Here is a 27,034-nt window from a genome sequence, read left to right on the forward strand (position 1 = left end):
CCAGGTCCCACTGGCTCACCACAGCAGGCAAACTTGAGGGACAGCACGCAGCTCTCGTGCAGGTGCAGCTGGTACTTGTCTGGCTTGGTGTGGTGCAGCACTTCCACATTGCTGCTCTCCATGCCCACAGCCAGCCACTCCCCGGTGGGGCAGTACCCCAGAGAGAAGATCTGTGGGCACATACACAGCTCAGTGTCCTCAGCAATGGGGCCCGAGGCTCAGGTGCCCGGCTCAGGCCCTCCCCATCCATCATCCAGGCACCCTGGTAGGTCAGAAGACCCCAGACCACATCTGCCTCTGTGACCCCGATCCCTCCTTAAAACAAAGGTGAGAAATGAAAATAACAAATGGTGACGCCTGGCCTTCACTGAAGTCCAGGCCGGGCCAAGGCTGGCAGAATGTGCTCACTCCAGAGCTGGGCAGGAGCCCTCAGTCTCCATCCCACCATAAGGAAAGCAGATGTCAAGTCCCCCCCTCACACACAGACAGGCCAAGAGCCCAACTCCAGGCCTCGCTTCCTCCACAGCAATGTGGCCCCTTCCAGGAGGCCTTCCTAGACTGGCCCAGGGGATGACCCCACGGGGGCCTGGTGTGGAGGACCCCCGTGAGGGCCCGGTGTGGCGGGGAGCGCACAGATATCCTGGGGTGCACACCTGTGAGGTGAAGTCGTGCTGCTGCAGCTGTCGACCCTCTCGCAAGTCCCAGGAGCGCACAGTGTTGTCTAGGCCTCCTGTCCACAGCTTTGTGCCATCGTGGGAGATGTCTATACAGCTGGCCCCGTCCGTGTGGCCCTGGAACTGCCTACAGGGCCACGAGGGAGGGAGAGTGAGCCCCAGGGAGCCCCCACTGCCAAGCCAGCATCTGTGCTCTGGAGGAGGCCCCATACCTCTCTTGCTCTGGCCTTCTCCCCCCCCAGCCTCCTGGAAACAACCTCCAATCTCTGCCTCCACGACCCCTCGAACCAAAGCCATCTTTTCTCTCATAGGATCCCCTCACTCAAGCCAATCTGAGCCCAGGGCCTCCTCGAGCAGAGCCACGGTTCTGGAGAAGGGCCAGGCCGCCAGGACAAGGCGGGGGACCTCCTCCTCGCGCACCTCACCTGACCAGCGTCTGGTTGTGCAGGTCCCAGACAGCAATGTTGCCGTCGCTGCAGCAGGAGAAGCAGACTTTGGCGTCAGGGCTGATGGCCAGGGCATAGCAGGCGGGCGCGGAGGAGGTCAGCTCGGCCTTGATGCGGGGCGTGGGCGAGGCCAGGTCCCAGATGGTGAGCGTGCTGGCTTCACCGCCCACGATGAGTGTGCGCCCGTCCGGCAGCAGCTTGCATGAGCGGATGTAGTTGTCCCTGTTCTGGAGGGAGACGTGCGGAGTTAAACGCAGCCCACTCTGGCCACTGGTGGCCAACACTACCCAGCTCACGTAGAGCTGTGCCAGATGGTCCCAGTTCACGGGGTGCAGGCTGCCCGCCCTGCTCTGCCTGCAGCTGTGGGTGGGGGCGCTCACCAGGCAATCGAGCTGGGAGATGGGGCTCTTGCTGCCCGGCTGGCTGATGTCCCAGATCTTCACACAGCCCTTGCCCCCCGTGTAGACATGCCGGGTGGGATTGCTGATGGTCACGGCGCACACCACCTCCCCGTGACTCAGGGTGTTGATCTGCCGGGCGTGCCTGGGGATGCCGGGGCCTGCCAGGGCATCGTGGGGGAAGGGCACCGGCTGGATCTGCCCATCAGCACTCACGTGGAATGAGTACGCTCTGAAAAGGGGAAGGCGGTCACCCCCGGCACCCAGCGCCAGACAGGGCCCTGAACAGCTGCCCTGCCCACCTCCCCCACCCTCCGGCCCTCACTGTGGAACTCCTGTAAATCCTGGAAGCCCATCCAAGGACGGCTTCACATCCCAGCCTTGAATGTCACTCCATTTATATGTATAGAAATAATAGGCATGTTATATACAAATACATATGTTTATGTAATTATATAATCTATAATAAACGTATAGATAGACGTTACATATACTAAACACATGCACGTGCTAGCCCTGGACAAGTCTCCAGCTAAGTGCCCGCCCTTCCTTGCCTGGGAACCAATGAGTGAGGGAGGGCAGCCTGCCCAGCCCACCGACAGCTGTCAGGGTGGGGGACAGCATAGTGTGTATGTGTGTGTGTGTGTGTGGGCAGGATACAGTGGGGTTTCCACATGAAGTCAAGATTCTCCACGCCTATCTGAGTACCACCTGCATGTTCAACCTTTTCCCTCTGCAGGGAGCCCTGGGCCCTGGGGGCAGGGAAGGGCTGTGACTTGTACAGCCGTGGGTCTGTCCAGAGTCTGTCCACAGGCAGCAACTTTGGGCCCCCCTTCTTCCCGCAGCCAATGAGCAGGGACTCGGGGCTCCCCGAGCTGATCATGACTGCACCCCTCCAGGGCCAGGCACTGTCCCAAGGGATGAAGCCCATGGTGAGGGGAATGGCAGGGGGGGGGAGGGGAGGCTCCTCTCTGCTGCCCCACAGACAAGAAAGCCAGGCTTACGGTTTCCCTCCGGGAATAGTGGCGAGGCTGGAAGGCAGGCCCGTGGCCCGCATGGGGGGGTGAGGGTCGAAACCAACCTGCAAGGAAAGTCAAGGGGTCCTCAGTAAGCCCCCGCGTAGCCCATCCCATCCCCACCCTCTGGGCCTGTGGCACAGCACTGGTTGGAATACTCTAAGCCCCCTGCTCTAAATGGTGGCAGGGACTGGGGGGGGCAATCCAGACCCCCAGCTCTGACTTCGTATCTGCCCAGCAACCCTGGAGTCCACTGTGAGGAGTGGGGACTCCCCTTGAAATAGAAAGTTTGGGGAGAAACTATCCTGGGAAGGGGCCTCCCACCAGCCCCAACTCTAATGTTTATCCAGTTACTCTGCCAAGCAGGGCCAAGCAGGAGGGGCACTGGGAGGCAGCCTTGCACATGGACCCCCAGAAACCGGCAGGAGGATGCGGGACGGCCATCCCCTCTTGTCTGCCCTTTCGGCCAAGTCTGGACTCAGTTAAAACTCCTCCCAGAAGGATATCAATCTGGCCCACCTTCCCAAGGACCCTGTCAACATGCATGGACCATCTATCTGACCCCACCACAGACCCCCCGTCTAACCCCACCAATCCCCTCTCCCCCCTCCAAAAAAGGAGCCAAAAGGTCTACGTACAGCTCCAAAGCTCACCATTGGTGACCGGCCATAGGCAGCGGCGGCAGCGGCGGCCGCACTCATCTGGGGTGGGATGTTGTGGAGGCTGGCGTAGGCACTGGGGCTGGTGAGGGAGCCGTTCATCTCGTGGTGGCTCATCATGGCAAAGGGGGCGGCGTAGGAGCCGGTGATGGAGATGGGGGCGCGCAGGGCAGAGGCTGGGGGGGGGAAGGGAGAAATCAGCGGGAGGGCGAGGAAGGGGCCCATAACTATACCCTAAGGCTGCTACTTCTCTCAGGCAATGACTCCCACCCCTCCCCACCGGGTCCCTGCCCGTGGAGCCCAGGCTGCAAAGCAGGGTGGATTATTCACAGCCATGGCCTGCGGTGCCTGGCCTGTCTGAGGCTTCTGATGATGTCTCTCCTCTCCATCCTGCCAGGGTCCCAGCTCGGCTGTCCTCCCCCGTGCCCTGGGCCAATCCTACGGCTCTAGCCTGCACTGGGCTTCTCCCTTCCCGCTCCACCCAAGTCAGCCCGGCCGTGTGGTGCCTACCCATTATACCTATGGGGTCCATGCCTGGAGGTTTACCGGGCATGGCCCGGAGCCCCGGGGTCGTGCTGGTGCCTGGCGTGGGGGCATCGTTTCTTGGCGTTGGCGTACTGGACTTGAGCCCGGGAGTGGAGGACTTGTCACTCTGAGGAGGGGATCAACAGGGACCATTTCTTCCAAGGGCTGGGGTGCATACCATCCCACCTGGCCCCCCAGGAAACCCGGACCCCCGGGCAGCCTGAGCTGGCCCCACTTCAGGACCTTTTGTGGCTCCTGTTTGGCAGAGACTCCTAGTTTTAGACGTAGCAACTGAGGCTCAGAAATATTCACTAACTAAGCCAGCGCCTGTGGTTCACACCTGTCATCCTAGCTACTCGGGAGGCTGAGATCTGAGGATCATGGTTCAAAGCCAGCCCGGGTAGGAAAGTCTGTGAGACTCTTAACTCCAAGAAACCGCTCAGAAAACCCAAAGTGGTGTTATAGCTCAAGTAGTAGAGAGCTAGCTAGCCTTGAGCAGAAGAGCTGAGGGACAGCGCCCAGGCCCAGAGTTCAAGCGCCATGACTGACCCCCCCAAAAAAGAAAAAAAGAAATGTTCACTAACTAGTGTGGAATCCACCCAGATCCGGAGTTACACCCAGCCTGTACCTGCAGCCTTGTTCTTTCTTCCTTCCCTCCCCTCTCCCCTACGTCCCCCCCATGCCTTCCCTTCCTCTCCCTCCCCACCTACATGACCAAGTTCTTTGGTCTTGGAGGACGGCGTGCTGCTGGAGGAGGCCACCGAGGCAGGGCTGGCAGGGGCGTCCTTCTTTAGGCCCCGGGCCTTGTCCAGGCCGTTCTCGGGAGGAGAGTGTGCGGGGCTGACCCGGGGTGTGGCAGGGTCCTGTAAACACAGCCACACAGGGAAGTTCGGAAAGCCCAGGGCATGTTTGAGTCCCCTCTGCCCCAGGAACAGGAATGGAGAAGGGATGGATGGTGGGAAAAAGCTTGACTGACAGATAGATGAGAGGGGGCCAAGAGCCTAGGATGGGGTCAAAGTTCAAACACAAAGACTAACAGGCTGGGAGGGACTGGGCTTCAGAACAGAGACACCTCTACCAAGCTTTTCCTAGTACCTACACTCACCAACCACAGGGGCAAAGCCCTGCTCGGTACCAAAAGGAACCACCACAGGCTACCCCAACCAGCAGCCAGCACCAGGGACATCTTACCTCATTCGAGACATCCACCACCAGATCGTCACTCTTGTCCCCATCACTGTCCTGCAACCAAGAGAGCAGCCAGCGGGCCAGTGAGGCCCCGACCTCCCCACCAATGCCTCCCTCATGCCCTCAAGCTGCTTCTAAGCCCAACTTCCAGAGATCTAGAACTTTCCCTGCCCCCATGCTCACTGGACAGCCTTACAGACACCCATCCTATCACTGTACCCCCACATCTCACCCCTTTGTGTCTCTATTGCCCACCACCCACCACGAAGCAATCTCACTACTCCATCCGAGCCCAGGGCCACGGGGCAGTCAAGTGGCCCCTGGGACTTGGGGCCAGGCTCCTGAGTGCACAGCTGTCCCTCTAACTCAGCTAGGCCATGACTTGCTAGAGCCCCCATGCTAGAACATCACATTACCATGGCCGTGGCTGGGTAGAGCTGGGGCTCATGTGGTCAAATGCCAGCTATGAGTGAGAAAGCTAAGGGGCAGTGCCCAGGCCCTTCCTGAGTTCAAGCTCCAGTAAATGTCAGCACACACACCTAAGTATTTAACATGCATCCCGTGCACATTCAGTCAAGCACTGGTGGCTCATGCCTATAATCCTAGTTACTAGGGAGGCTAAGATCTGATAGAGATTTCAAGCCACTCAGGGCAGGAAAGTCAGTGGGACTCCTTATCTCCAATAAACCACCCAAAATGGGGCAGAGGAGCTGTGGTTTAAGTGGTAGTGCCCTAGCCACGGGCAGAAACAAACAAACAAACCCACCCTCAGGAATAGCACTCCGGTCCTAAGTTCAAGCCCCAGGATCAGCACCAAAAATAAAAAAGCCCAGGGCTGAGTGGCTGATGTCTGGGGCAACCTAGGGAGTGCTTGGGGCTCTCTTGGAGCTGGCTGGGATTCTGGGAGATCCCAAGGAAGATCCCCAGACCTGACAGAGGTCAGGACACCCCATCTACCTCCTCTCCTCAGTGAGTGTGAACTCCCTGGGGCCCAGCCCATACGAACTTTAGTCTCTGCCCACGGCGTACTCTTCCCTGCCCCCCCACCCTCAGAGCTAGGGCCACAGCTCAGCCACACTTTGGGCCCCCACGTCACCCTACCCAGCCCAGGTGGCCCAGGCCGGACATACGTATCGGCTCAAGCTGTCCTTCTCCTCGGCTTTCCTTTTCTTGGCTTCCATGCTGTAGTCAGCAGAGCCCCGGTGCTTCTCGCTGGCCCGGAGACTTTCTGAGGGCGACACCGAGTTATTCTGAAAGCGAACAGAGGATATGGGGTCAAAACTTCCCACGGAGGGGTCACGTGACAAAGCAACCTGAAAACACAGAGGAGCAAAGAGGTGGGGGGGGTCTCTCTCCTGGGACTTAGGCCTGACCCATCATTCATGGCCTCACTGGGGAGCCCTTCCCTAGCTTTGTAGCCTGGGCCCTGGGGGAGGGGGGTTTCCAGAGAGCACACACACCCCCCCTCCGCCTTCTCTAGCAAGAAGGCTGCCATGGAATAACCCCAGGGTCCTGGCTGCTTCACAGCCCCCCGTGGGGCACAGCATGGACGCAAGTGGGCATGGCCTGTGTGCACACTGTCACACTTCTATGCTCAAAGCAAGGATGCGGGAGTTCAAGTATCTTAAATAAAAGATGGGTTGGAGCCCCAGGTCTTAAGCGGTGCAGGAATTCAGAGTCAGGACAGTGGGCACCAGCTGCTGCCAACGAGACCTTCAATGCCCACCCCGCTTCCCCACCGTGCAGTCAGAGTCTTTCCCACTCAGACAGGAAAGCCCAAGGAAGGGAAGTCAACTGATGTAAACCAGGGTCAAAGGCCCAAAGGATTCAATGGGTCAGGCCTGGAGTGAGGGGCGGGGCGAGGGAGGGAGGGAGATGGACAGGAGACAATGGACCAATGGCAGAGGCCAGCGTTATGGCCAGGAGAACTGGGCATCAACTGTCCCTGAGCAGAGGGCTGTGAGCTTGACCAACAGTGCCACTTAGGTGCCAACTCGTCTCCTCTCTAGGAGACCATCAATTCCTCAACGCCCTCCATTCCCAGAGCATCTGCCTTGAGTTGGGCCGGGTTCTGCATGCCAGGGGGAATGGAATGAACAAGGCCTGGTCCCTACCCTCCATGAGCTTTGAGTCTAGCTACAGGGATGGAAAAGGCCAGTGGGTCCCTGGGCCTAGCAGAGCAGAGATGCACGGTGAAATAATGGTTCAGAAGAGAACAGTGCTGAGGGCAAAGTCACTGCCCCCACCCCCCCCCACCTTCCCCCATTTTACCACACAGGTGGCTCAGGGAAGGAGCATGCTGGACAAGCCAGTGGGCGGTGTAGGGGGGGAGAGGGAGGGAGGGGAGGGGAGGGGACGGGACTGGGGCAGGAGCCAGCCACAGAACTTAATTTCCTTTCTTAAGCCCGTTTCTGGGCAGCCCTTCCCTGCCAAGTTTCTGCCCGCAGCAAATTAAAATGGCAGAGTTATCAAGCCTTGAAGAAAAAATGGAGGTAATGGGACTACAGCTCAACCTTGCCCAAAGCTGTGCATGAGAGAGAGAGAGAGACAGGAGAGAGAGAGAGAGAGAGAGAGAGAGAGAGAGGATGGCACACAGCCGCAATTCAATTAGCTGTTGCAAGCACCCGCAGAAAAATCACCGTCATTTCATTTCATTTCCTCCAACGGGGGGTGGCCACCTCATGCTTAGCAGAAATGCTTCCAGCCCCCAGGCTGCCTGCCCCTCGCAGGCAGAGGGGGGTGGGGAGACGGGAGGGGAGGGGAAGGCAGGGAAAAGGGGGAGGGGTGTGCAGCAGCGGCACAGTAAGCTCTTTCTTCTCATGCAGTCAGGCTGAAAACCCTCCCTGCTACCGGAGAGCCATGTCAGGCATTTAGCGGCATCGATCCAGCCCGCCTCTGGCTGGCAGGCGGCCAAAAAACTAAGTATTTTTTATTGCTTGGGCTACGCAAGGAAATATGAATGAAGCCACCTCTAATTGGACTCCAGACTCACCCCTCTGGGATGGCTTCCAGCCCATCCACCCGTCTCCCTCCTGCTCTGTCCTTCCTGCTCTCAGCTCATCTGTTGACAACCTGATTTCCAAAGGCTGATTATTCCAGTCTACACCAGCCAACACCACCATCGCCATCACCTCCCCCTTCCCGCTCCAACCCCCACAGAATCTCCAGCTCCAGACCCTGAAGGCCCAGCCCAGCCTTCCTGCTGGCCCTGGCCTCAGGTTGGTCGGATTCATCCCTATTCATCCTCCAGTAGCTCTTCTCTTGTTGTCCCCCTCTGCTCTGGGCTGTGCCCTTCATGAATGTTGGTGACTTAGCTCTTAGGGGTCCCCACGGGGCTTCTAGCCTTCATCAGCGAGGGCTCAAAGCCAAAAACAAACTGAAATGAGGATGCTGTGAAAGACACAGAGGCTTCTGGAGTTCAAATGCCCACTCACCTGTGGGACTGAGCCCTGTTTGGGGGATATGGTAGGGTCCTATCTGAACAAAGCCAGCTGGGCAGGGCTAATTCCCACAGTTCACATACAGAAACAGAGAGGCCAAGAGAGCCACCTATCTCGCAAAGTTGGGTCCAGAGCTACGCTAAAAGTCCAAATCAGATTCACTGCGATCTGGACAAACTTCCTTTCTAAAGCCTCCAAAAATTTTTTTAAAAAGCCACTTTATGATTGATTTCTCAGCTTCCTACTCAGTTCTTCAATACCTAGCCCTTCCTGGGTCCAAACAAGAGACCTGGATTTCTGATCCCATAGGCAGGGTGAAGAGTTACAGCAGCCTTGTTGCTAATGGGGAGATTTAAAACCTTAGCCCGGGAGGAGGGCGGCCGGGGAAGGGAGGGCAAATAGGATGAAGGCTGCTGTCTGGATGGTTAGCTAACTGACCTTCCAAGTCCCACATAACACAGAGGTAATAAGCAAAGCCATCCTAGCAGATTAGATGGCCCCAGATACAAGGACAGCAACGAGGAAGAACAGCTCTGCTACAGCTCTGCTAATAGCTGGAGGATTTTCTTATCCGGACTCCACCGCGCTGGTACATAACCACCTTGGAGCCACCATGCGATCAGAAAGATTTACAACAAATCTCAGAGCTTGGCAGACACATGGGTGGCCTGGCTTTAATGCCTACTGGTGAGCACTTTCTTAAGCCAAGTAAAAGCTCAGAGCAGGGAGAAAGAAACCTGGGGCCTCTGAAGGAAAAGGATTCAGGATCAGAAGGTAGTCAGGCATCCACCATGCAGGGTAGGGAAGAGCCGCAGCCAGGGGTGGGGGGAACCTGGGGTCCTTAACTCTGGCTCAGCCCCAATGGTTCCACAAAGTCCTTTGGAAGAGGCAGGGCTGGTCAGCTGGTCATTTCCTAGGACACGGAATCTGGGATCACTTAGCCAAGCTCTTCCTGTGACAAATGCCTAGAGCACTTCCATAATACAGGGCCATGCTCAACAGGTGACCATAACCAGCCCCCTCCCACCACGGCCAACAGAGAAGCGAGGTAGTTCTGAGAAGACATAAACCAACATCACAGAGTTCAGCTTCGATCCACAGAGCAGAACAGAGGACCAGTCTCCACCCTATTGACCCTGAGGCTGGCTGTGGACCCACAGGCTGATACCAGCCCACAGCTGAGAGCCAGATCTCAACCTGCGCCCAAGCCCACCCCACAGGGCCCAGAACCACACACTCACCGCGCTCGAGTCTCTCTCTTTGGGGAAAGAAGCGAAGAGAGCAGCAGGAGGGTCCGATCCCCAGGGGAAAAAGAGAAAGAACAGGCAGAGGTCAGAGGTCAGTTTTAGCACAGCTGGTTTTGTGATTGGCTAACATGTCAATGGGGCAGAAGGCAATGTCTCTGGCGCTACCAGGTGACAACGGCTCTCTATAGATCTTAACCACCCCAGTTGTAGTGCACCTTGGTTCTAGCACTCCCCTAGATTCCAGCATAGCCTCCATTCCAGTGCCCAGAGTGAGAACTAGGAGTTAAGAACATTCTTGCTCCTACCTGCCCCCCCCAAAAAAGGGACAGAATTTGGGGGTAGATTTTGTTTTCCTCTTCTGAATTACCAGCATTCTGTTTCTTTGCCAAGAAGCCCCCAGAAGCTGGAATCTCTGATTATCTGCTCAACTACACACGAGCCCACACCTCGCCCGTGGCCCAGGGACACCATGGGACACAAAGCTTGCCCACCAGCTCCTGCTCAGGGCAGGCGGGCTCCGCCCCAACCCTCTTGCCCAGGGCTCCACAGGTGTCAGCCTGTGCAGTCTTGCAGTGAGCCAGGTCCTCTGTCTTCTACATGCAGCAGCCCCCCACCCCAATCTGAACTCCTATGGTGTCCTGGGCCCCATGGGAGGGTTAGCTCATCGCTGTCACAAGCATGCCAGCATGCACAAGGCACCTCAAACCAAAGGCAGAAACTGCTAACTTGCCTGCTGACTTGTGTGTGCCCTTTCTATGCTGGTGAGAACTACATACTTAGAAAAACCTGATCTTCAAGATGGGTGAAGGCATTTTCTAGAGGGCAGGACTTGAGAGGCTGGCATTGAGTATTGTCTTGACTCCTCCCATGTGTGTGTATGTGTGTGTGTGGTGTGTGTGTGTGCTTGTGTGCATGCGCATGCGTTTGTGCTCGCATGTGTGCTGGTCCTGGGGCTTGAACTCCGGGCCTAGGCCCTGTCCCTAAACTTCTTTGCTCAAGGCTGGTACTACTCTACCACGTGAGCCACAGCGCCACTTCCAGCTTTTTGGTGGTGAACTGGAGCCTGGGCTGGCTTTGAACTGCGATCCCCAGATCAGTAAATGGCTCCCAGTCTCTAGCTAACTTCTGGCAGCAGCATGTACTTTGTTCCCCTGCTGCACAGGTGACAGCACACTGCCCACCCTGGCCTCCTAAACCCCCTCCCAGCCCTGCCCCACCCTGAGCCTCACCTCTGTGGTCCAGTTCATGATGGCTCTTCTCATCCTTCACAGCAAGATGGGCCTGGCTGCCCAGGGCGCCCAGGGCCAGCAGCCCGGCACTGCCCCCGGTCACCGGGGGTATCCCAGGAGGCTGGAGGCCTGACGGATGGGGTGGCAGCTGGACCGGGGGGCCGTGCGTGGCGTGGGACAGATGCTGGGCCTGGAGCTGCTGCTGCTGTGGTGAAGGTGGTGGTGAGGACAAAGGTGACCCCTCCCTCCCCTCCCCCTCCATCAGGGAGCAGGGCAGAAGCAGGGGGAAATGCACCCCCAGACCATGCCCCCAGCTCAGCCCACAGGCACGGCTTGCTCAAAGAAGTCCAAGGGCAGAGTGCAATTCAGACACAGGATTTGTGTCTTCAAGCACCCCACCCACCTGCCCTCCAGCCAGAACAGATGTCCCCAACCCCAGGGTTGGCTTGAAGAGTTGGGGCAGGGCAAGCCATTAGCAGGAAAATGTCAGAAGCAAGATGAGCCCAGGGCCAGTCAGAGTGGAAAACGGGGCATCGGGAAGAGCAGACCCTTTGGGACCAGAAAGAACAGGGGCTGAGTCCCAGCTCTGGTTCTTATTGGCCAGGTGGCCTTGGGCTGGTACAAATCAGCCTCCTGAGCCTTAAACACTGACAGCAGAGGAATTTGACAAAGGAGCGCTCACTCTCAGGATGGTGGCTAGACTCTTTGGAGGTTACCAAGGGTTCCCAGCTGTTCTAACAATCTGACATCCCTTCCCTCCACAGGCTTCAGGGCCCCTAAGCCTCTAGGATCAGACTGTCTCAGAATGCCCCAGTGATGGCCAAGCCTGTGCCTGGAAGCATGGCATCATGGGACATGCTGGTCCCCACTTCTACACACAACCTTCTTCCTAACCAGCACCAAGAGAAGGTATCCAAGACTCAATGGATGCCTGCCTGCTTTCCGGAGAGATGGATTACTCAGCCAAAGAACTGGGATCCCGATTCAAATGTGACAATTCCCACCTGAAGTAGGTGTTCCTAAGAAGCAATCCAGGCAAGAGGAGTTGATGGGGTAACAGACAGCAAAGACCCCATCCTGACTGAGGGACTGCCCTGCCCCCATCCCGCACCAAGTTAGCCCTTTGGGGCTCCCAGTCCCAAAGGGCTCCATCTCTCCACTCTGAGATGAGCACTCAAGACCAGCAGGGAGCCACTGGTACCCACTGCTAGGCACCTCACTGAGGCTGGTGGTGGGCATGGACTTCATCTGCCAAAAAAGGCCAAGCTGAGCCATGGTAGCTTCAGGAGCTGGCATTACCAGAGCCCTAGGTACCCTGCACCTTTTGGGCCAAGGAGCCCAGACTCTGCTCACTAGGGGCTTAATTGCAATTCTCCTCTTAAGAAATGTCTTCTTGCACAAATACATGCTCACCATTAAAAAGTGGGTATGTGTGCGTGCATGCACGCACACAAGTATCAAGGCTTGAACTCAGGGCCTAGGCACTATCTCTTGGCTATTTCATTCAAGGCTAGCATTCGACTACTTGAGCTATAACTTTACTTCTGGCTTTGCTGGTTTATTAGCGATAAAGACTCTCATGGACTTTCGTGCCAAGACTGGCTTTGAACCACAATCCTCCAATCTCAGCAACCTGAGTAGCCAGGATGACAGGGGTGAACCACAAGCACCTGGCTTAAAAGAAATGTTCTGAAGAAATCAACTTGTCTTCCTGAGGAGCCACTTAGCATTTCCTGTTGTGGTTGGACTGCGTGACCTCATCCAGATTCCGGGTGCAGTCAAGTCTCTCGTGGGTCCCACTCTACTTCTAAGCCCATTGCTAGGAAGCTCCTGGATTCTGTTGCTGGCAACGATCCAGTAAAATCCCCAGAGAGCGAAGACGAAAGTACAAAGTCTAGTTTCACAACGCAGAGCCAAAAAAGACCTCAAGGAAGACACGGAAGGAAGAAGGGCAAGATGGCTCCCAAGACTCAGCTCCGCTGGAGGCAGACGAGGCAAGCTCTTCCCATGAATGATTCTGGGTCTCAACCCAGAGTTCACGGACTGCTGGTACTCAAGGGAGACCTCCAATGCCACTTCCTGGGGATGCTGTCCACCTCCGGGTCAGAACGTGGGGTCTGTCATTTCTAAGAGTTCTAACAACTCAGACTCTGGAGGAGCAAGAGAGTTTGAGGTGAGGCTTCCTGCTCTAGCCTGTATCCACCATGAGTCCCCCGGCAGGTCAGATGACCTCTCCAGGAGACTGGAGTTACTGACTGTCATCCGGCCATCCCAGGGTCACACCGCGAGAAATGGATGCTCCTTAAAGCCATTCATGCAGGCTTGGCAACTTGTGAGTTCCAGAAAGACGGAGCCCCTGTCTTGCTTGACCGTGCCAGCACCTGGCATGTTTCCTGTACCCATTTTCTGGATGAACACACAAAATGCTGGAGAAGTGTATAAATGCCAAGCAGGGAAAATAAATCCACAGAGAGCCCTGCACAAAGGTAACTGATGATCGCTGATCTCTGAGGCCCGAGCAGAGAGGCGGCTAGATGGGTTCCTGGGAATAGGACTCATCAGCAAAGGAAGGAGCCAGCTCAGCACCCCCAGGACACGAGCCAGCATCAGAATCCTGGGGCAGAAGCAGCCGCAGTAGCTGCTCAGCAAACAATGGCTTCCAAGACTGGCAGGATAAACCTCTGCCTTAGTATCGAAGACAGGTAGATCTTCCATGCAGACAAGTCTCTCTTCTGCCTCTGTGTATGGCCAGGCTCTGATAACACTGGCCCTACTGGCTAGGGTCAGCCTGCAGTGACTGTTAATCCATCCATGTTCCAGCCCTAGGAGGGAGAAGCCTGTCACAGTTACCTTCAAGCTGTTTCTCTCTCCCCTGCCATACATCCTGTCTTTAGGGCATGAGGGACTCCAACTCAGCCCAGGTCCCAGTGGGAGGAAGACAGGTTTGTTTTCTTCCCCTGACTGGGGGGCTTTCTCTGAGGAGCAGGAATGGCCACCTATAAACAATCTGAAGCCAGCTGTCTCCACCTTCCTGGATTTCTCCCGGGACAGGCCTTTCTCCATCCATGATCTTAAAGGAAGTCCACAGGCTTCCCTTAACCTCCAAAAGTGGAGGCTGGGGTGAGTGCGTGCGTGTGTGCGTGTGTGCAGGGAGTCTGGAACTTAAGCCCTTCATATCTTTTTGCTTCTTCTTCCTGAGCTCTTCATGTCAGAACACAAACACATCGCCGATAGGTCCTCTGGGGCACATGCAGGTCCTCATCCTCAGCCCTGGAGCCCAGGAGATAATGCGTCCACTCACAAGAAGCAGCAGAGAGAATGCTTCGTTTCCAAGGCTCCCGATGATTTATTTGGGTTAACCTCGAACTCCTGGCTCTGAGCTCCCATAAGCAGCAAGCAAAGACAAGGGTCCCCACACAATTCATGACAAACACATCCTCCCCCGGGCATGGAGCCAGCTCAGGGCTCCAATTATTTCTTTTCACACAGTTCAGTGGTCCCCAGGGCTCTACACAGATCTAAGCTTTTTCTGGGCTTAATAATAGCTTGTACTGCTCACCACCACCCTTGTTACCTCCATTCAGAGATAGAGAACAGGTTCTAAGGGCTGGAAAAATCCAGTGGCCACCAGAGCCAGGACCGGACTCCAGCACCACCTCTGCACCACCGCTGCCTGGTGGCGGCAGCCTCTGTACCATCATCATGGGAAATCCAACCACTGCGATCAGACAGCTCATCCACCCCTAGAGTGAACACCAGACTTACAACTGCCATGAACCTTTAGTTTGTGATGCTATCACTCTCTCTCTTCTTCTCCCTCCCGCTCCAGAGAAAAAGATCAAACCAATGGCCTTACACCATCTTATCTGCCAACAGTTCTCAGGGAACGAAGACCTGATCATCAGTGGACAAGGGAAGCAGATCTCCACTCTCCGTCCACCCCATCCCCCACTCCTGACCACCGCAGGCCAGTGGTCAACTCCCAGGGTCTTCATTAATGCCTCCTGCAAGCTGGATGGCCCCTTTTGGGACTCAGGAAGCTTGGAATTCTCAATAAGGCCCCTCCAATAATGTGGTTCCCAGCAGCTGAGGGCTCGTCGCCCCCAAGGAAGAGACTCTTCGGGTCTGCCTTCCCCATGGAAATCTGCTTCCATGCGGTAGGCATGGCTGACTGACTAGGTTCCAGCAGTGTGTATTCTAAGAGACTCTCTCCTCCACTGCTCCCCCAAAACAAATGAACTGGAGCAGACCATGCTGAACAAAACCTGGCTGGTCCTCCCCGATCCTTCACAAATGGGGAAACCAAGGCCTGTCCTGCTTTTCTCTACCTTTTATGGGAGATAAGCAAGGCCCTTGGCTAGGGCGGCCGCCTCTCCCTCAAGCAGCCCAGCAGAGCCCAGCGGGGCAAAGGTGACCGCCACCTTCCCTTGGAGTCAAGAAGCAATTACCTTGACAGTGAGGGAGGCGGACCACACTGGCCAGCTTTAATTGAATTCCAGCACTGCATCGCTGAGAGGCTGCCCTGGCCACACCTGTAACTTCCCTAAATAATCCCCAGAGGAAAAGCGGCCCTTCCGCCCCAATTTTACTTCCTTCTTACCACTGAGATGAAAATGATTTCCATTAGAGGATTTTTAATTACAAAAGGGAAGGCTGGGCAGGGAGAGGGGGCAGGGACCCCACCTGTAGCCACCACAGGGGTGAAGAATTCATCCCGGTGATATTAAGGGGGACCTGGAGGGGTGCAGGCAAGGGGTTGCGGAGAAAGGATTTTGGAAGAGAACTCAGCGGCACGTGTGCCCACTTACACCTGAGTCCGCCACCACAATGCCACAGAGTACTGGGACACAAGCCACACCTTGGAAGGTAAGGAGCAGGCAGGATAGCCTTGGGAATCTGGTCGGTTTGGTAACTGAACACATCTCCAAACCAAGGGCCCTGGGCTAGATCCAAACTCAAATCAGCTTCTGTGGGGTGTCATGTGTGTGCATGGGGGTGCTGACAGCCAGTGGGGTCAGGCAAGGAATGCTACTATATCCTTCAGTACATAAGGTAGCAAAGAGCTGTCTGGTCCCAAGTCTCCAGTGAAACAGGCGAAGAACCCTGGCTAGATGCGGGCTGGGGATGCTCAGCATTACAGTAGAATGGACTCTCCTCTCCAGCACCAGACCCTTCCTTGTAGCCCAGCACCAGCGGCTCAGGCTTATAATCTCAGCTACGCAGGAAGTTGAGATCTAGGATCACTGTTAGCCCAGGCAGGAAAGCCATAAGATGCTTGTTAACCATCAAAAATAACAAGTAGAGCTGCAGCTCAAGGGGTGGTAGAGCACCAGCCTTGAGCCAAAAAGCTCAGGGAGAGAACCAGACCCTGAGTTCAAGCCCTAGAAGCAGTGCGTGCATACACACACACACACACACACACACACACACCAACTTTCTCCTGCTCCCACCCCACAGGGTAGGCAAGGTCCCCCTTCCTCACCCCACCAAGGCCCGGCGTGACTTGTTTCCACCCCTCACAGCAGCCTTAGAAGCCTTCCCAGGCAGTGACCATCCTGGGTTCCCACAGTGGGTCAGAGGGAGGAATCCACCAGTGTCCTGTGACTCTGTCTGGTCCCCAGTCTCCTTTCACAGCTACAGAGTGGGGTCTGGGGATGAAGGGGCCCTCTGTAAAGTCCCACAGCTATGACAGGGGTCTGAGTCCTGGTTTGTGAGCAGGAGGCAGACTTCAGTTGCTCCTTCCAATAGCCTTATAGAGAACCAAAGGATACAAAGACACCAGTATCACCATATGTATGAGTGTGGGTGGGGCCTCAGCCAACCTGGAAAACTGAGCCCCATATGGAGCAGACCCTGAGCCTCACCTCCCGGCCTATGGAGCAGACCCTGAGCCCCGCCTCCTGGCCTCTGGAGCAGACCCTGAGCCCCGCCTCCTGGCCTCTGGAGCAGACCCTGAGCCCCGCCTCCTGGCCTCTGGAGCAGACCCTGAACCCCGCCTCCTGGCCTCTGGAGCAGACCCTGAACCCCGCCTCCTGGCCTCTGGAGCAGACCCTGAGTCCCACTGCCTGGCCTAAGGAACAGAGCTGAGTATTCATGGGCTCCTTCAGGTAGCTGTAATGGATCCTTCCTACCAGACTCATTTTAGGAACAAAAGGTAGACAGCTACAGCCCCAAAGTCACAAAGAAAATATCAACAATATTCTTTGCTTCACAGCACAACAATGGGTCTGTCTAAATACCCAAGTTTACCAGGTATGATGGCACACTTCTACAATCCCAGCACAGGGGAGGGCTGGGGATCACAGCCTGGGCTATGCAAGTGAGACCCTGTCTCAACAAAGCAAAGCAAAACACACACAGAGGGGCCACCATGGGGCCCAGTCTCTGCTGATGAGTTGATGAGGTGGCCATGGGCCTTGCAAAGCACCGTCTGTCCCGTGTCTGGCTGGAATGGGACTTCTGGAAGGCTGGGGTGATGTCTAGGGGGCCCCCTCTGGAATTCACAAAGGTAGGTGAGAAAGCCATGCAGCCTGGCGCGTGGGACAGCAAGACCCAAACCCACAACTCCGCAGCACAGTGCACACAGTGAACAGAGACAGCTCTGATCTCGGCAGCCAAAGAAGGGCAGACCACTGGTGGGAGGGAGCAGGAGGCCTGGAGAAGGTGGGAGGCTGAGGAGGCCCAGCTGGCCTGGGCTGGGGTGATCCCAGCACCCCCACTCCTCAATGGCAGGACTTACACTGGGGACTAGGAAGCAATTGGGGGTGCTACTGGGGAGACCTCCCAAATAGATACAATCTCCCAGGATGTTTAGGAAGTTGTGGGGCGGGGGTGGGGTGGGGAAGGGGGGGAGGAGAATGCCATTCTTTGAGGCCAGCCAAAGTCAGGGTCTATCTCTGCTTCAGTACATGAGAGGAATTAAAGGGCTATACACACGGTGAATGGAAGACTGGGGAGTCCACGTACCCCGATGATGGCGTTCAGCTCCGTCATGGTAACCTGCTTGGCGCGTTCCACCGCCTGAGCCACCTGCTGCTGGTGCTGGGGAAACGGATGGGGGGGGTTGGGTTAGACACATCCATGGGGGGCGGGGAGGGGGGACTGCCATGGGAGGGGGTAGACTATGAGAGAAGACTCCTCACCTCTTGTGACAGGAAAGGCATGATCTGGGCTAAAATGGTGTTCAGTCTCTTCGCGATCTCTGTCTGCAGAAGGGGAAATTAAAAAAAAAAAGTCCCCGTGAGGGTGACGTAGGTCATAGGTAACACATCGAAGTCGCAAGTTCAAGCGTGAGCTGAGGGACTGCATGACCCCTCCCCTCTCCAGTCTTAACCAAAGCCACGGCTTGGAGTGAGCTCGGCCAACTCCCCAGCCACCACGCGTACCACCTTTCAGGGGTCTTCCCCTTTTGATTCAGATTATCCATGGATGGGGGGGAACCCCGTCTCCCTCGCCATTAAATCCAGACAAAGCAAAACAAAACCACCCCGTATTCCAGAAAAGCCCTTTTGGCACGAGGGAAAAGCAGACTGGTAGCAAGGCATGGGGCTCCACCTGACCAGAGTGGGTGAACACCTTGCACAGCACAGGGAAGGGTAGCCTTGAGCAAGCCTCACACGTGGAAAGTGATTCATGGCCTCCAGGGCCTTCCCGTGACAGGAGGCTTCCTCCTTTTCAATACCTCCCTCTCTGCCTCCATGTTGCCTGTCCCTCCCATACACATGCTACCCATCCTGCAAGAGCAACATCCGGTCTTAAAGCTCTCTAAATAACCCTGCACATATATGGAGCCTTCCTAGGCCACTCTGGAGAAAACCAGAGCTCTCTGCAAACCCAGCTCTCAGGTCTCGAGTATGAGACATGGTTCACTGAGTGCAGAGAGAAGGGCCCAGCACCATGGGAAAGGCCGGGCTGCGTGTCAGAATGGGCATCAAAGCTGCCCTCAGCACGCGGGGCGATCTTTGCTAGACAAAACCATGACAACAGGCCAAAGGCCTTGCAGCAATCTGCGCTGAGTGTGCACCCAGTCATCCTGGATGGGAAATCCAGCCCGGTGCACTTATAATACGATAGTGTCATCTAATTGGTCTGGGCCTCAGGGAAAGTTCTCAGGGCCAACTCCCCTCCACCCCGGCCAGGAAAGATGATGCTTCTGAATTAGAGGGAAGAGGAGGAGGGAGGGAAGGAAGGAAGAAGTATGGAGGGAAGCAGAGGGGTGGGAGGGAGAGGGAAGGAAGGAGGGAAGATAAGAGCAGGCTGGGCACTGGTGGCTCACAATTGTAATCCTACCCACTCAGGAGGCTGAGAGCTGAGGATCTTGGCTCAAAGGTAGCTCGTGCAGGAAAATCAGAGAGACTCTTATCTCCAATAAACTACTCAAAAAAAAAAAGCTGTAAGTGGTGCTATGGTTCAAGTGGTAGAGGGCCACCTTTGAGCAAAAGCAGCTCAGGGACAGTATCCAGGCCCTGGTTGAGGTCAAGCCCCAGGACCAGCACTAAGAGAGAAACAGAGACAGTGAGGGAGCAGGCCTTGAACTGAGGAACCTGAAAGACTTTGCTCATCACCCTGCGTCCTGTGGCTGTGGCCCTGAGGGGAGGGCCTGAACCCTCTACCTCCTACGCTGGAGGTAAGCAAGGGATCCTGGCCTGCTGGATCCTGGTCTACTTCTCCTCTAGGTGATACGTCAGAGGTCAGGGTATCTATTTCCTCTAGGCAACGGGTCATAGGTCAGGGTCTCAACCTTAGAAGCAAACAAAAGGGAGCTGACCCCCCCTTCTCTCCAAAACACACACACACACACACACACACACACACACACACACACACAGGGTCTGGCCTGGTGGTCCAAGGCTGGATACCCAGGCCACAAAGTGACTATGGTTGAATTGCTCAGAAGCCCTGTGGGCAGCTCACGGCCTGATTCAGACACTGCCAATGGCCACAAGAAACAGGAACAACCAGACAATGGGGAAGGTGGCCTGAGTACCTCCTCTCTTGTGCCCAAGTGAGACACACCTGATGCTCAAGATCGCAGGAGCTGCGACCAGCAGGTGGGGAGCCAGGGTTACATGCCATCTTTATAATAACGGGAACTTTCCTGTCCTTAGGTCTTGAGCGTGGAGTGGGATACAGCAAATGCATGCAAACCCCATCTGGCCGGTTTTAAGTCTGTCTTCGTGTGGTGTTGTGAATAATCCTTTCTTGGTCTCCCCCAAAACACAAGAACTAAGCCCCTGAGGTGGGGGGGCTCTGCTTACTCTGAAAGCCAAAGAATGAATGACTTTTTTTTTTGAGGGTGGTGGCAGACAGAGAGGAAAACTGATCATAGAAGGTGGCCAGAGAGAATTACTGCTTAACAAGAATGGTATCTGTAATTCCTGTAATCCCAGCTACTCAGGAGGTTGGATAAGAGGATGGCCAGAAAGTCCCACCGAAAAGCCAAAAGTGGTAGAGCACCAGCCTTAAGCAAGAAAAATGAAGGATGGTGTGCAGGCCCTAAGTTCAAGCACCAGGACCAGCCCCCCCCCAAAATGAAGAACAATCATCAAGACAGGTAACAGAAAACTCCTGAAAACACACACCCATTACAATCTCTATGTCTTAAGTGGGGGAAACTGAGGCTCAACAACTCATTAGGCAACTCCATTCAATGACTCCCAGCCAATTTGGGGTGTTTTGAGAGAGCTCAGAGAAAAATATCTTTTTGAAAGACAAATGACTGTCGAGGTTAATGATCGACAAGCACTTCTGATTAGACCAGCTGCCCAAACAGTGTTGAGTCCAACTCAAACAGCCTCAAAGCATCAGCTCCAAACAAGAAGGAAGAGCAGGAAAAAAAAAAAAAAAAGAATCAAGGCAAAGTGATTTGCACAGGGAGGCAGGTCACACATCACAAACTGGAACTGGATGAAGGCATGCGGGGAAAACTCTTGTCCACGGAGCAGAAATCGGTTAATCAGCCTGGACATGGAGGTGCAGGAGACCCTCCTCCACACACCCCTCCACCCAGGCTACAAGGCAGGACTTCTGAAGCCCCCAGGGGTGACAGGAGGAGAGTCTGGCCTCCTGCTGAGGCCTTTCAGAGATGCTTTTGAAGCATGGTTCAAAGGCAGCGCCGTTGTCAGGAGTAACTCATACACAGGGCTGGGAGGAAGCAGTTCTGAGGAGATGGGCAGAGAATGTTACCTGCCCTGTGTTGCCATAGAGATGGTGGGGGGAAAATAATGGCATTTGAGACCTAGATGTGGGGGCAAGCCATAATCTCCCCAAAGGAAGTGTGACCTGTCTGTGGATCACCTCATTCTACTCCCCTCTGACCATCACACCCTCAGCCTGGGTTACTGGAACTTTCTGAATGCAGACGCCTCCCATACGGTAAGGATCCCCCTGCGCTGTGGCTGACTTCTGGCCATCCTGGAGTCATGTGGACAGCTTGTCCCTGGTCCTCACCCCCAAATACTGCTTGCTGCTGGCCCTTCCTTCATCTTTGATCCTTGGGTTTCAGCCTCCTGATAGGTAGGATTACAGGCTGAGTCACAGCTCCCCCCTACCCAGTTTTTACCTACTTCTTCCTGCAACATAACACACTTTACAGCCACTTTGACCAATACCTGGGGTGCTGCACCTGTATGACCTAATTCACCCAGCACCTGAGGACTCTGAGCACACACTCCTTTTAATCTCAGCCAAACCTAAACCAGGCGAGAGGAAATCCTGTCACTGTAAAGAGCATCCTACAACAGGTTGATAGTGGCTCACAGCTGTAATCATAGCTACTCAGGAGGCTGAGATCTGAGGATTGAGGTTCAAAACCAGCCCGGGCAGGAAAGTCCGTGAGACTCTTATCTCCAATGAACCACCAGAAAACCAGAAGTGGAGCTGTGGCTCATAGTGGTAAAGTGCGTCTTACAGTCCAAAGCCACACACAAGACCTGGCTTCTGTTCCCAGCTCAGCTTCTACATGGATGTGTGGCAATGGAGACCACAAGCAAATCACTTCTCTCCTGTGGGCTTCTAATACACGCAAAAGGGACCAGGCCAGTAATGTATTCAGTCTAAATCCTAGCTCCAGAACATCCCTTCCTCCCCCATTTCATGGACTGCTTGTTGACTTGCTCTGAGAAACTACCACCAGCTCCCTCCATCCAGCTCCATAAAACAGCCATGATGGGAATTTAAAAGAACCACAGGGATGGGCACTGGTGACTCATGCCTGTAATCCCGGCTACTCAGGAGCTGAGATCTGAAGAAGATCCCAGTTCAAAGCCAGTCTGGGCAGAAAAGTCCATGACATTTTCATGTAAGTCCAAAGACTCAGCAAAAAGCCAGAAGTAGAGGTATAGCTCGAGCAGTAGAGCACCACCCTTGAGCCAGGCCCAAGGGTCTGGATTCAGGGCATGGACTACTCTAATCTGTCCAACAGCAAAGCTGCACGTGACATGGGCAGACTCAGCGAGACACATGGAGATGAGGACCCTGCATTCACCAAGCTTCTCTTACCTGGAAGCACTTCCGTGTCAGGCTGGGGGCAAGGGGCACCCCATGCCCCTTGCTAAGAGGCTCCAGTTCTAAATGAGGATGGATGAGGAAGAAGGGAAAAGCATGAGATGATCCTTGTCTCTTTGCAGCCATAGGGCAGACAGGGTTCCCATCCCAGTTCTATCTAACATGCCAAGAGCCTTGGAAAATAGGCCCTGGGCTCTGTGCCTCAAGATCTAGAATCCTGTGTGTCTGGGAGGCAGAGATCTGAAACTGGATTTTTACCTCATCCCCTAACAACTCCAGTGTGGAAGTACATCTGCTTCATTCTGGATGGGGGGAGGGGAGCACTGGGAAGGGAGTACTGGGTGGGGGAGTACTGGGTGGGGGAGTACTGGGCTTTAAACTCGGGGCCTGCTCTGTTCACACTCTACCACTTGAGCCAAGCCTCCAGCTCTGCTTTTTGCTGGTTATTACAGAGGTAGAGTCACAAGGATGTTTTTTTTTTTCTGCCTGTGGCTAGCTTTGAACTGCGATCTTCCAGATCTTAGTAGCTAGAATTACACGTGAGTCACTGGCACCTAGAGAATCTACTTCATTTTGAACTAAAATCAGAGGTGCAGGAAGGATTGAGGTTTTGGGGCTTTATAAGAAGCTCCCTCTCCTGTTTCCAGGCACTACCATCAACCAGGCACCAAATATTGGAAGATTCCAGAACAATGTTGTTTGGGCAATTTTAACTTCAAAAAATATTCCAGTGTTATTTCCTAGGAGATTCTAAATCAATAGCTTGTCAATGATCAACTAAGATGATATTCTTTGCCAGTTTCTCCCTGGACCCAGCCAGTAATTATTTATCAACCCAGAAAAGAAAATCCAGGGGAGACAAGGGGGAGACAGCCAACAAAAAGCCAGGGAGGGGTTCCCAGGCCCCATCTACTGGCCGCTATAACCAGCTAGCAGTCCTAGAGACTAGGCCCCAGATGGGGAGAGGCTGAGTTTCAGGGCTGGCTGATGGGTCTGTCTCCAGCACTGACATATTGGTCAGATTACAGACGACTACGACGTCATCATTAAAGATGCATGCCTGCAGAGGAAGCCTGCTGAATTCTTCATGCCTCAGCCCTCAGGCTGACCCTGGCCATCTGTCTCCTGGGATTCAGGCTGGCCTGGATGGGCACCCTGTGTGCCAACCCCCGTGCCTTTTGCCGGAGCCTGCTTTGGCATGGGTACATGGGGAAAGGCAGACCCAGAGAGGAGACAGGGGGTGTGGGCACCGAGTGCTCTGCCCTGGGGGCACCTACAGGATGGCGGAGGCACACCCCATTCCCCCGGAAGGGGTGGGGGACCAGGCCTGGCTGGTGCCCACATTCCCTCCCCTTCCCACACATGGCCCCCGCCGCTGCTCTGAGACTCTTAAGACTTTCATTTCTCACATTCTCAGTCTCCATCCACCAGGCTCCCTGTTAACAAGATCCAATAATCTTTAAATATTTGTTCACTTTAATTTCTCGGTTCCCAAACACATTAAACTCAGCTTGGCTCCCGCCCCCCATGCGGGGAGGGGGGTGGCTCTCACAGAGCTTGCTTGTAGGGAGGGAACAGAGCAAGCTGTTCAGAGGACACCTTCCCCTTCTACTGGCCATTCATCCCAGGTGCCCCCCCCTGCCCAACCTTCCCACCCAACCCCCCTCTGAGAAACCCCCTCCCTCTTTCCCCCACCTTCCCAGACTCTACTGGCCAACTCCTGCCAGGAAGAAAAATCCTCAATTCATCCCTGAGGGGTTGCCATGGCAACTCCCCCCTCCCCTAATCCCCCTCAGAGCATTATGCAAATCTCCCTGGCCCTCCACAGGCTGTGAGAGTCACATTACAGTCGCAGGGGTTGCTCGTTAAATTCTGGGGGTCAGGTCGGGGCTACAAATGAAAGGAGGAACAGGACATCTGAGGACAAGGCGCTTTGAGAACACTAGGTGAAGTCCAGCAGAGAACACACTGACGGGTCCAGCCACCCTCAATCACAACCACAGAACACATCTCTCCTTCAGCTTAAAAAAGGGAGCTTGCCAGGCCCCAGTCGCTCATGCTGGTAAGTCCCAGCTGCTCAGGATGGGAGCAAGTTCGACGCAAGCCCAAGCAGGAAAGTCCCTGCGACTCCTTTCTCCAATCAACCACAAAAAAGCTGGGAGTGGAGTTGTGGTTCAAGTAGTTGAGCACCAGCCTTGGCAGAAACAATGCCCGGGCCCTGAGTTCAAGCCCCAGTACACACACACACACACACAGATCAGAGAGGATACACTTCCCCTAAATAAGAACTGAAGAAGTTGGGGCATTCCAGAAGCTATGGAAATCAAGCTTCATTATTTAGAAATCTGTCTTCTGCCATCTTCTCCCCTCCCTTCCAGCCCACCTCGGCTCAAAGGACCAACACCTTCAATTCAACCTCTCCTCTTACAGATGGAATACAAGGCCCAGAGAGGGCCAGAAGCTGCCCTGGGTCATGCAGCCGAAGTGGAAGTCTGAGATTTATGGGAAGGCAGTGGCTCTTTAGCTAGGAGTTGGGCGGTGCTGTGGGAAAAATGAACCAGACATGGGCAGTATTTGAGATAGAGGGCATCAACAAAGTTCTGAGTTTTGGCGGGCAGTACGAATGCTGTATAGCAGGAACTTTCCTGACTGTAAGATAGCCTGGCCCCCGGTGGTTTCAAGTCATGGGTGGAGGCTATGCCGAGTGGCTTGGGGGTCTGAACCCCTGTGCATCACTGAGCATTCAATGTCTGTCCCAGTTTGCATCTCCTGTGACCACAGCCTGCCAGTACTGAGGGGACCCATGGCTAGTACTACCCAATCCCTGTAACAACTGTTATTACTACTCCTGTGACAACCATTATTACTATGCCGTTACAAAGCTCAGGTCACCCCAGGGCAGATCTACGACACAAAACCTTGTCTGTGCAACTCTAAAACCTGGCACTTCAGAACCCAGGACTCTGAACTGCCTGTTGGGGATGAACTTGAACGAGGGCCTGTGCTTACCAGAGCCGTTACCCACTGCCCCTTCCCATCACAGACCTGGAAGGGGCCTCTGTGCCTTTAACGGACATGACAAATGGGGTCAGGCCAAAGTCCCCTGATGGGCCCACATAGCGAGGAGCAGGCCCGTGTAGGAAGTAGAGGGGTCCACACAGCCCCTTAGGGTTCCTCCAGGGAGACATACATAGGTACTGGGTGACCCACAGTCAGGGTGAACATCAAGAGTCTGGCTTCAGGCAACATGGTGCACCCTGAGAAAACCCAATGAGGGCAGGGTACTGTCACCTCAGTTCCTCAGAGACAGGGTACTGTCACTTTAGTTCCTCTGAGACAGGGTACTGCCACCTCAGTTCCTCAGAGACAGGGTACTGTCACCTTAGTTCCTCTGAGGCAGTACTGTCACCTAGGTCCTCTGACATGCCCAGGACTGATGAATGGGGCTCAGCAGGCACGGACAGGCCTCTCCTAGGGCAAATAGGAGGACTGCCCCCCTCCCTTTCCAGAACACACTGCCACCTGCAGGTGCTCTAAAGTCTGTGACTGCCCCATTCCTGGACAGAGGCCAGGATGGTGGAGGTACTGTCCCTCTACCTGTGGTGTGCTGATCTTCCTCCTCTTCCCGCCTCGGTCAGCAGAGGAGTGAGGACTCTCTCTGGGGCAGGATTGGGTGGATGAGCTCCTATCCAGCCCTACAGTCACACACCTGTATGGACTGATGGGCATGGGGAGGTCCCTGCCCTGCCCAAGGTGCCTTACAGCACAATGGGGAGAACCAGCTGTCTGTGAGATGTGAGCCTCAGACACATAGCCCAGGGGGCGGAGCTTCCTGCTCCTCCCCTTCCTTCCCCCCCCCCAATCCTACACCAGGCCCAGCTCACCTTCTCCTCCTCAGTCCTGGCCCCTCCCCCTCCATCTTATCCCAGTCCCCTTTGCACTTGAAACTGTCTACAAGCATGTGGGACAAAAAAGGAAAAACAAACGCTCTGATACATGAAAGGCACTTTCCAAACAAAGGCACAGACGCATCAGCTGCCCTTCCCGCAATCACAACTTCTGCAGCCTTCTACATAAGAGTACACAAATGCTACCTGCAGTCAGGAAGGGCCAGAAACTGCCCCGTTACACCCCACCCATCATCCCCAAGGACCCAATGAACACAGCAGTACCAGGGCCCCTAGTGGTCTGCAGGGATCAGCCTGACCCTTTCTACCCCTCTCCCACACCCAAATTGAGAAGCCAGTGCTCCACAGGCTGGGTACCCAAGAACTCCACTCCCAGGATTCAGGATGGGGGGGCGGGTGTCAAGGATTGCATGTGATGGATATTTTTACAGTGCAGTGTGTTTGCAAGGTCACATTTTCCAGCCACTTCCTTCTCGGTAAAAGCTCCCATGGGATTACAGGAAGGTGAAGTCGATCACTCACACGTCACATGGGTCCATCACTCACATAGGGGGCAGGGGGGGGATACCAGGCCGACCCAGGTTCCAACCCCCTGCCGGAGCAGCTGGCTTCCAAGGTTCTCTGGCCTCACTCCACCCTTCTCACAGGTTGATTCTGCTTCCATTGGCCAAAGGGACCCCATAATGATGCCCAGCTTGGGAAAAGAGAAGGGAGCCCCCAGTTCCAGGATACAGCCCTCAACATCTCCAAGCCTGGCAGGACCCCACTGACAGACACAAACCCTGCCCCACCTACCCTC

At 55.1% G+C, this 27,034-nt stretch overlaps 1 protein-coding gene across 13 annotated transcripts in view; it reads right to left on the reverse strand.

Moving 5' to 3' along the window:
* The window catches only part of Tle3 (transducin-like enhancer of split 3), a 38,485-nt gene that overhangs the window by 3,374 nt on the left and 8,077 nt on the right, over positions 1 to 27,034 (reverse strand). Inside the window, exons 5-18 of one of the 13 annotated variants that reach the window (XM_013012102.1) lie at positions 17,965 to 18,027; positions 17,789 to 17,863; positions 10,823 to 11,027; positions 9,588 to 9,604; positions 6,037 to 6,156; positions 4,910 to 4,960; positions 4,429 to 4,581; positions 3,713 to 3,845; positions 3,188 to 3,369; positions 2,523 to 2,599; positions 1,501 to 1,750; positions 1,100 to 1,347; positions 654 to 801; positions 20 to 170 (exon numbers count right to left, since the gene is read on the reverse strand). In XM_013012102.1, coding sequence (XP_012867556.1) covers positions 20 to 170; positions 654 to 801; positions 1,100 to 1,347; positions 1,501 to 1,750; positions 2,523 to 2,599; positions 3,188 to 3,369; positions 3,713 to 3,845; positions 4,429 to 4,581; positions 4,910 to 4,960; positions 6,037 to 6,156; positions 9,588 to 9,604; positions 10,823 to 11,027; positions 17,789 to 17,863; positions 17,965 to 18,027 — 1,873 coding nt within the window. Of the gene's footprint in view, positions 1 to 19; positions 171 to 653; positions 802 to 1,099; positions 1,348 to 1,500; positions 1,751 to 2,522; positions 2,600 to 3,172; positions 3,370 to 3,703; positions 3,846 to 4,428; positions 4,582 to 4,909; positions 4,961 to 6,036; positions 6,157 to 9,587; positions 9,605 to 10,822; positions 11,028 to 17,758; positions 17,864 to 17,964; positions 18,028 to 27,034 lie in introns of all 13 variants that reach the window. The other 12 variants (XM_013012096.1, XM_013012091.1, XM_013012104.1 and 9 more) reach the window with 12 other exon arrangements.

This window comes from Dipodomys ordii, unplaced genomic scaffold, assembly GCF_000151885.1.
Source record: "Dipodomys ordii isolate 6190 unplaced genomic scaffold, Dord_2.0 Scaffold15, whole genome shotgun sequence".
Classification (NCBI taxonomy): domain Eukaryota; kingdom Metazoa; phylum Chordata; class Mammalia; order Rodentia; family Heteromyidae; genus Dipodomys; species Dipodomys ordii.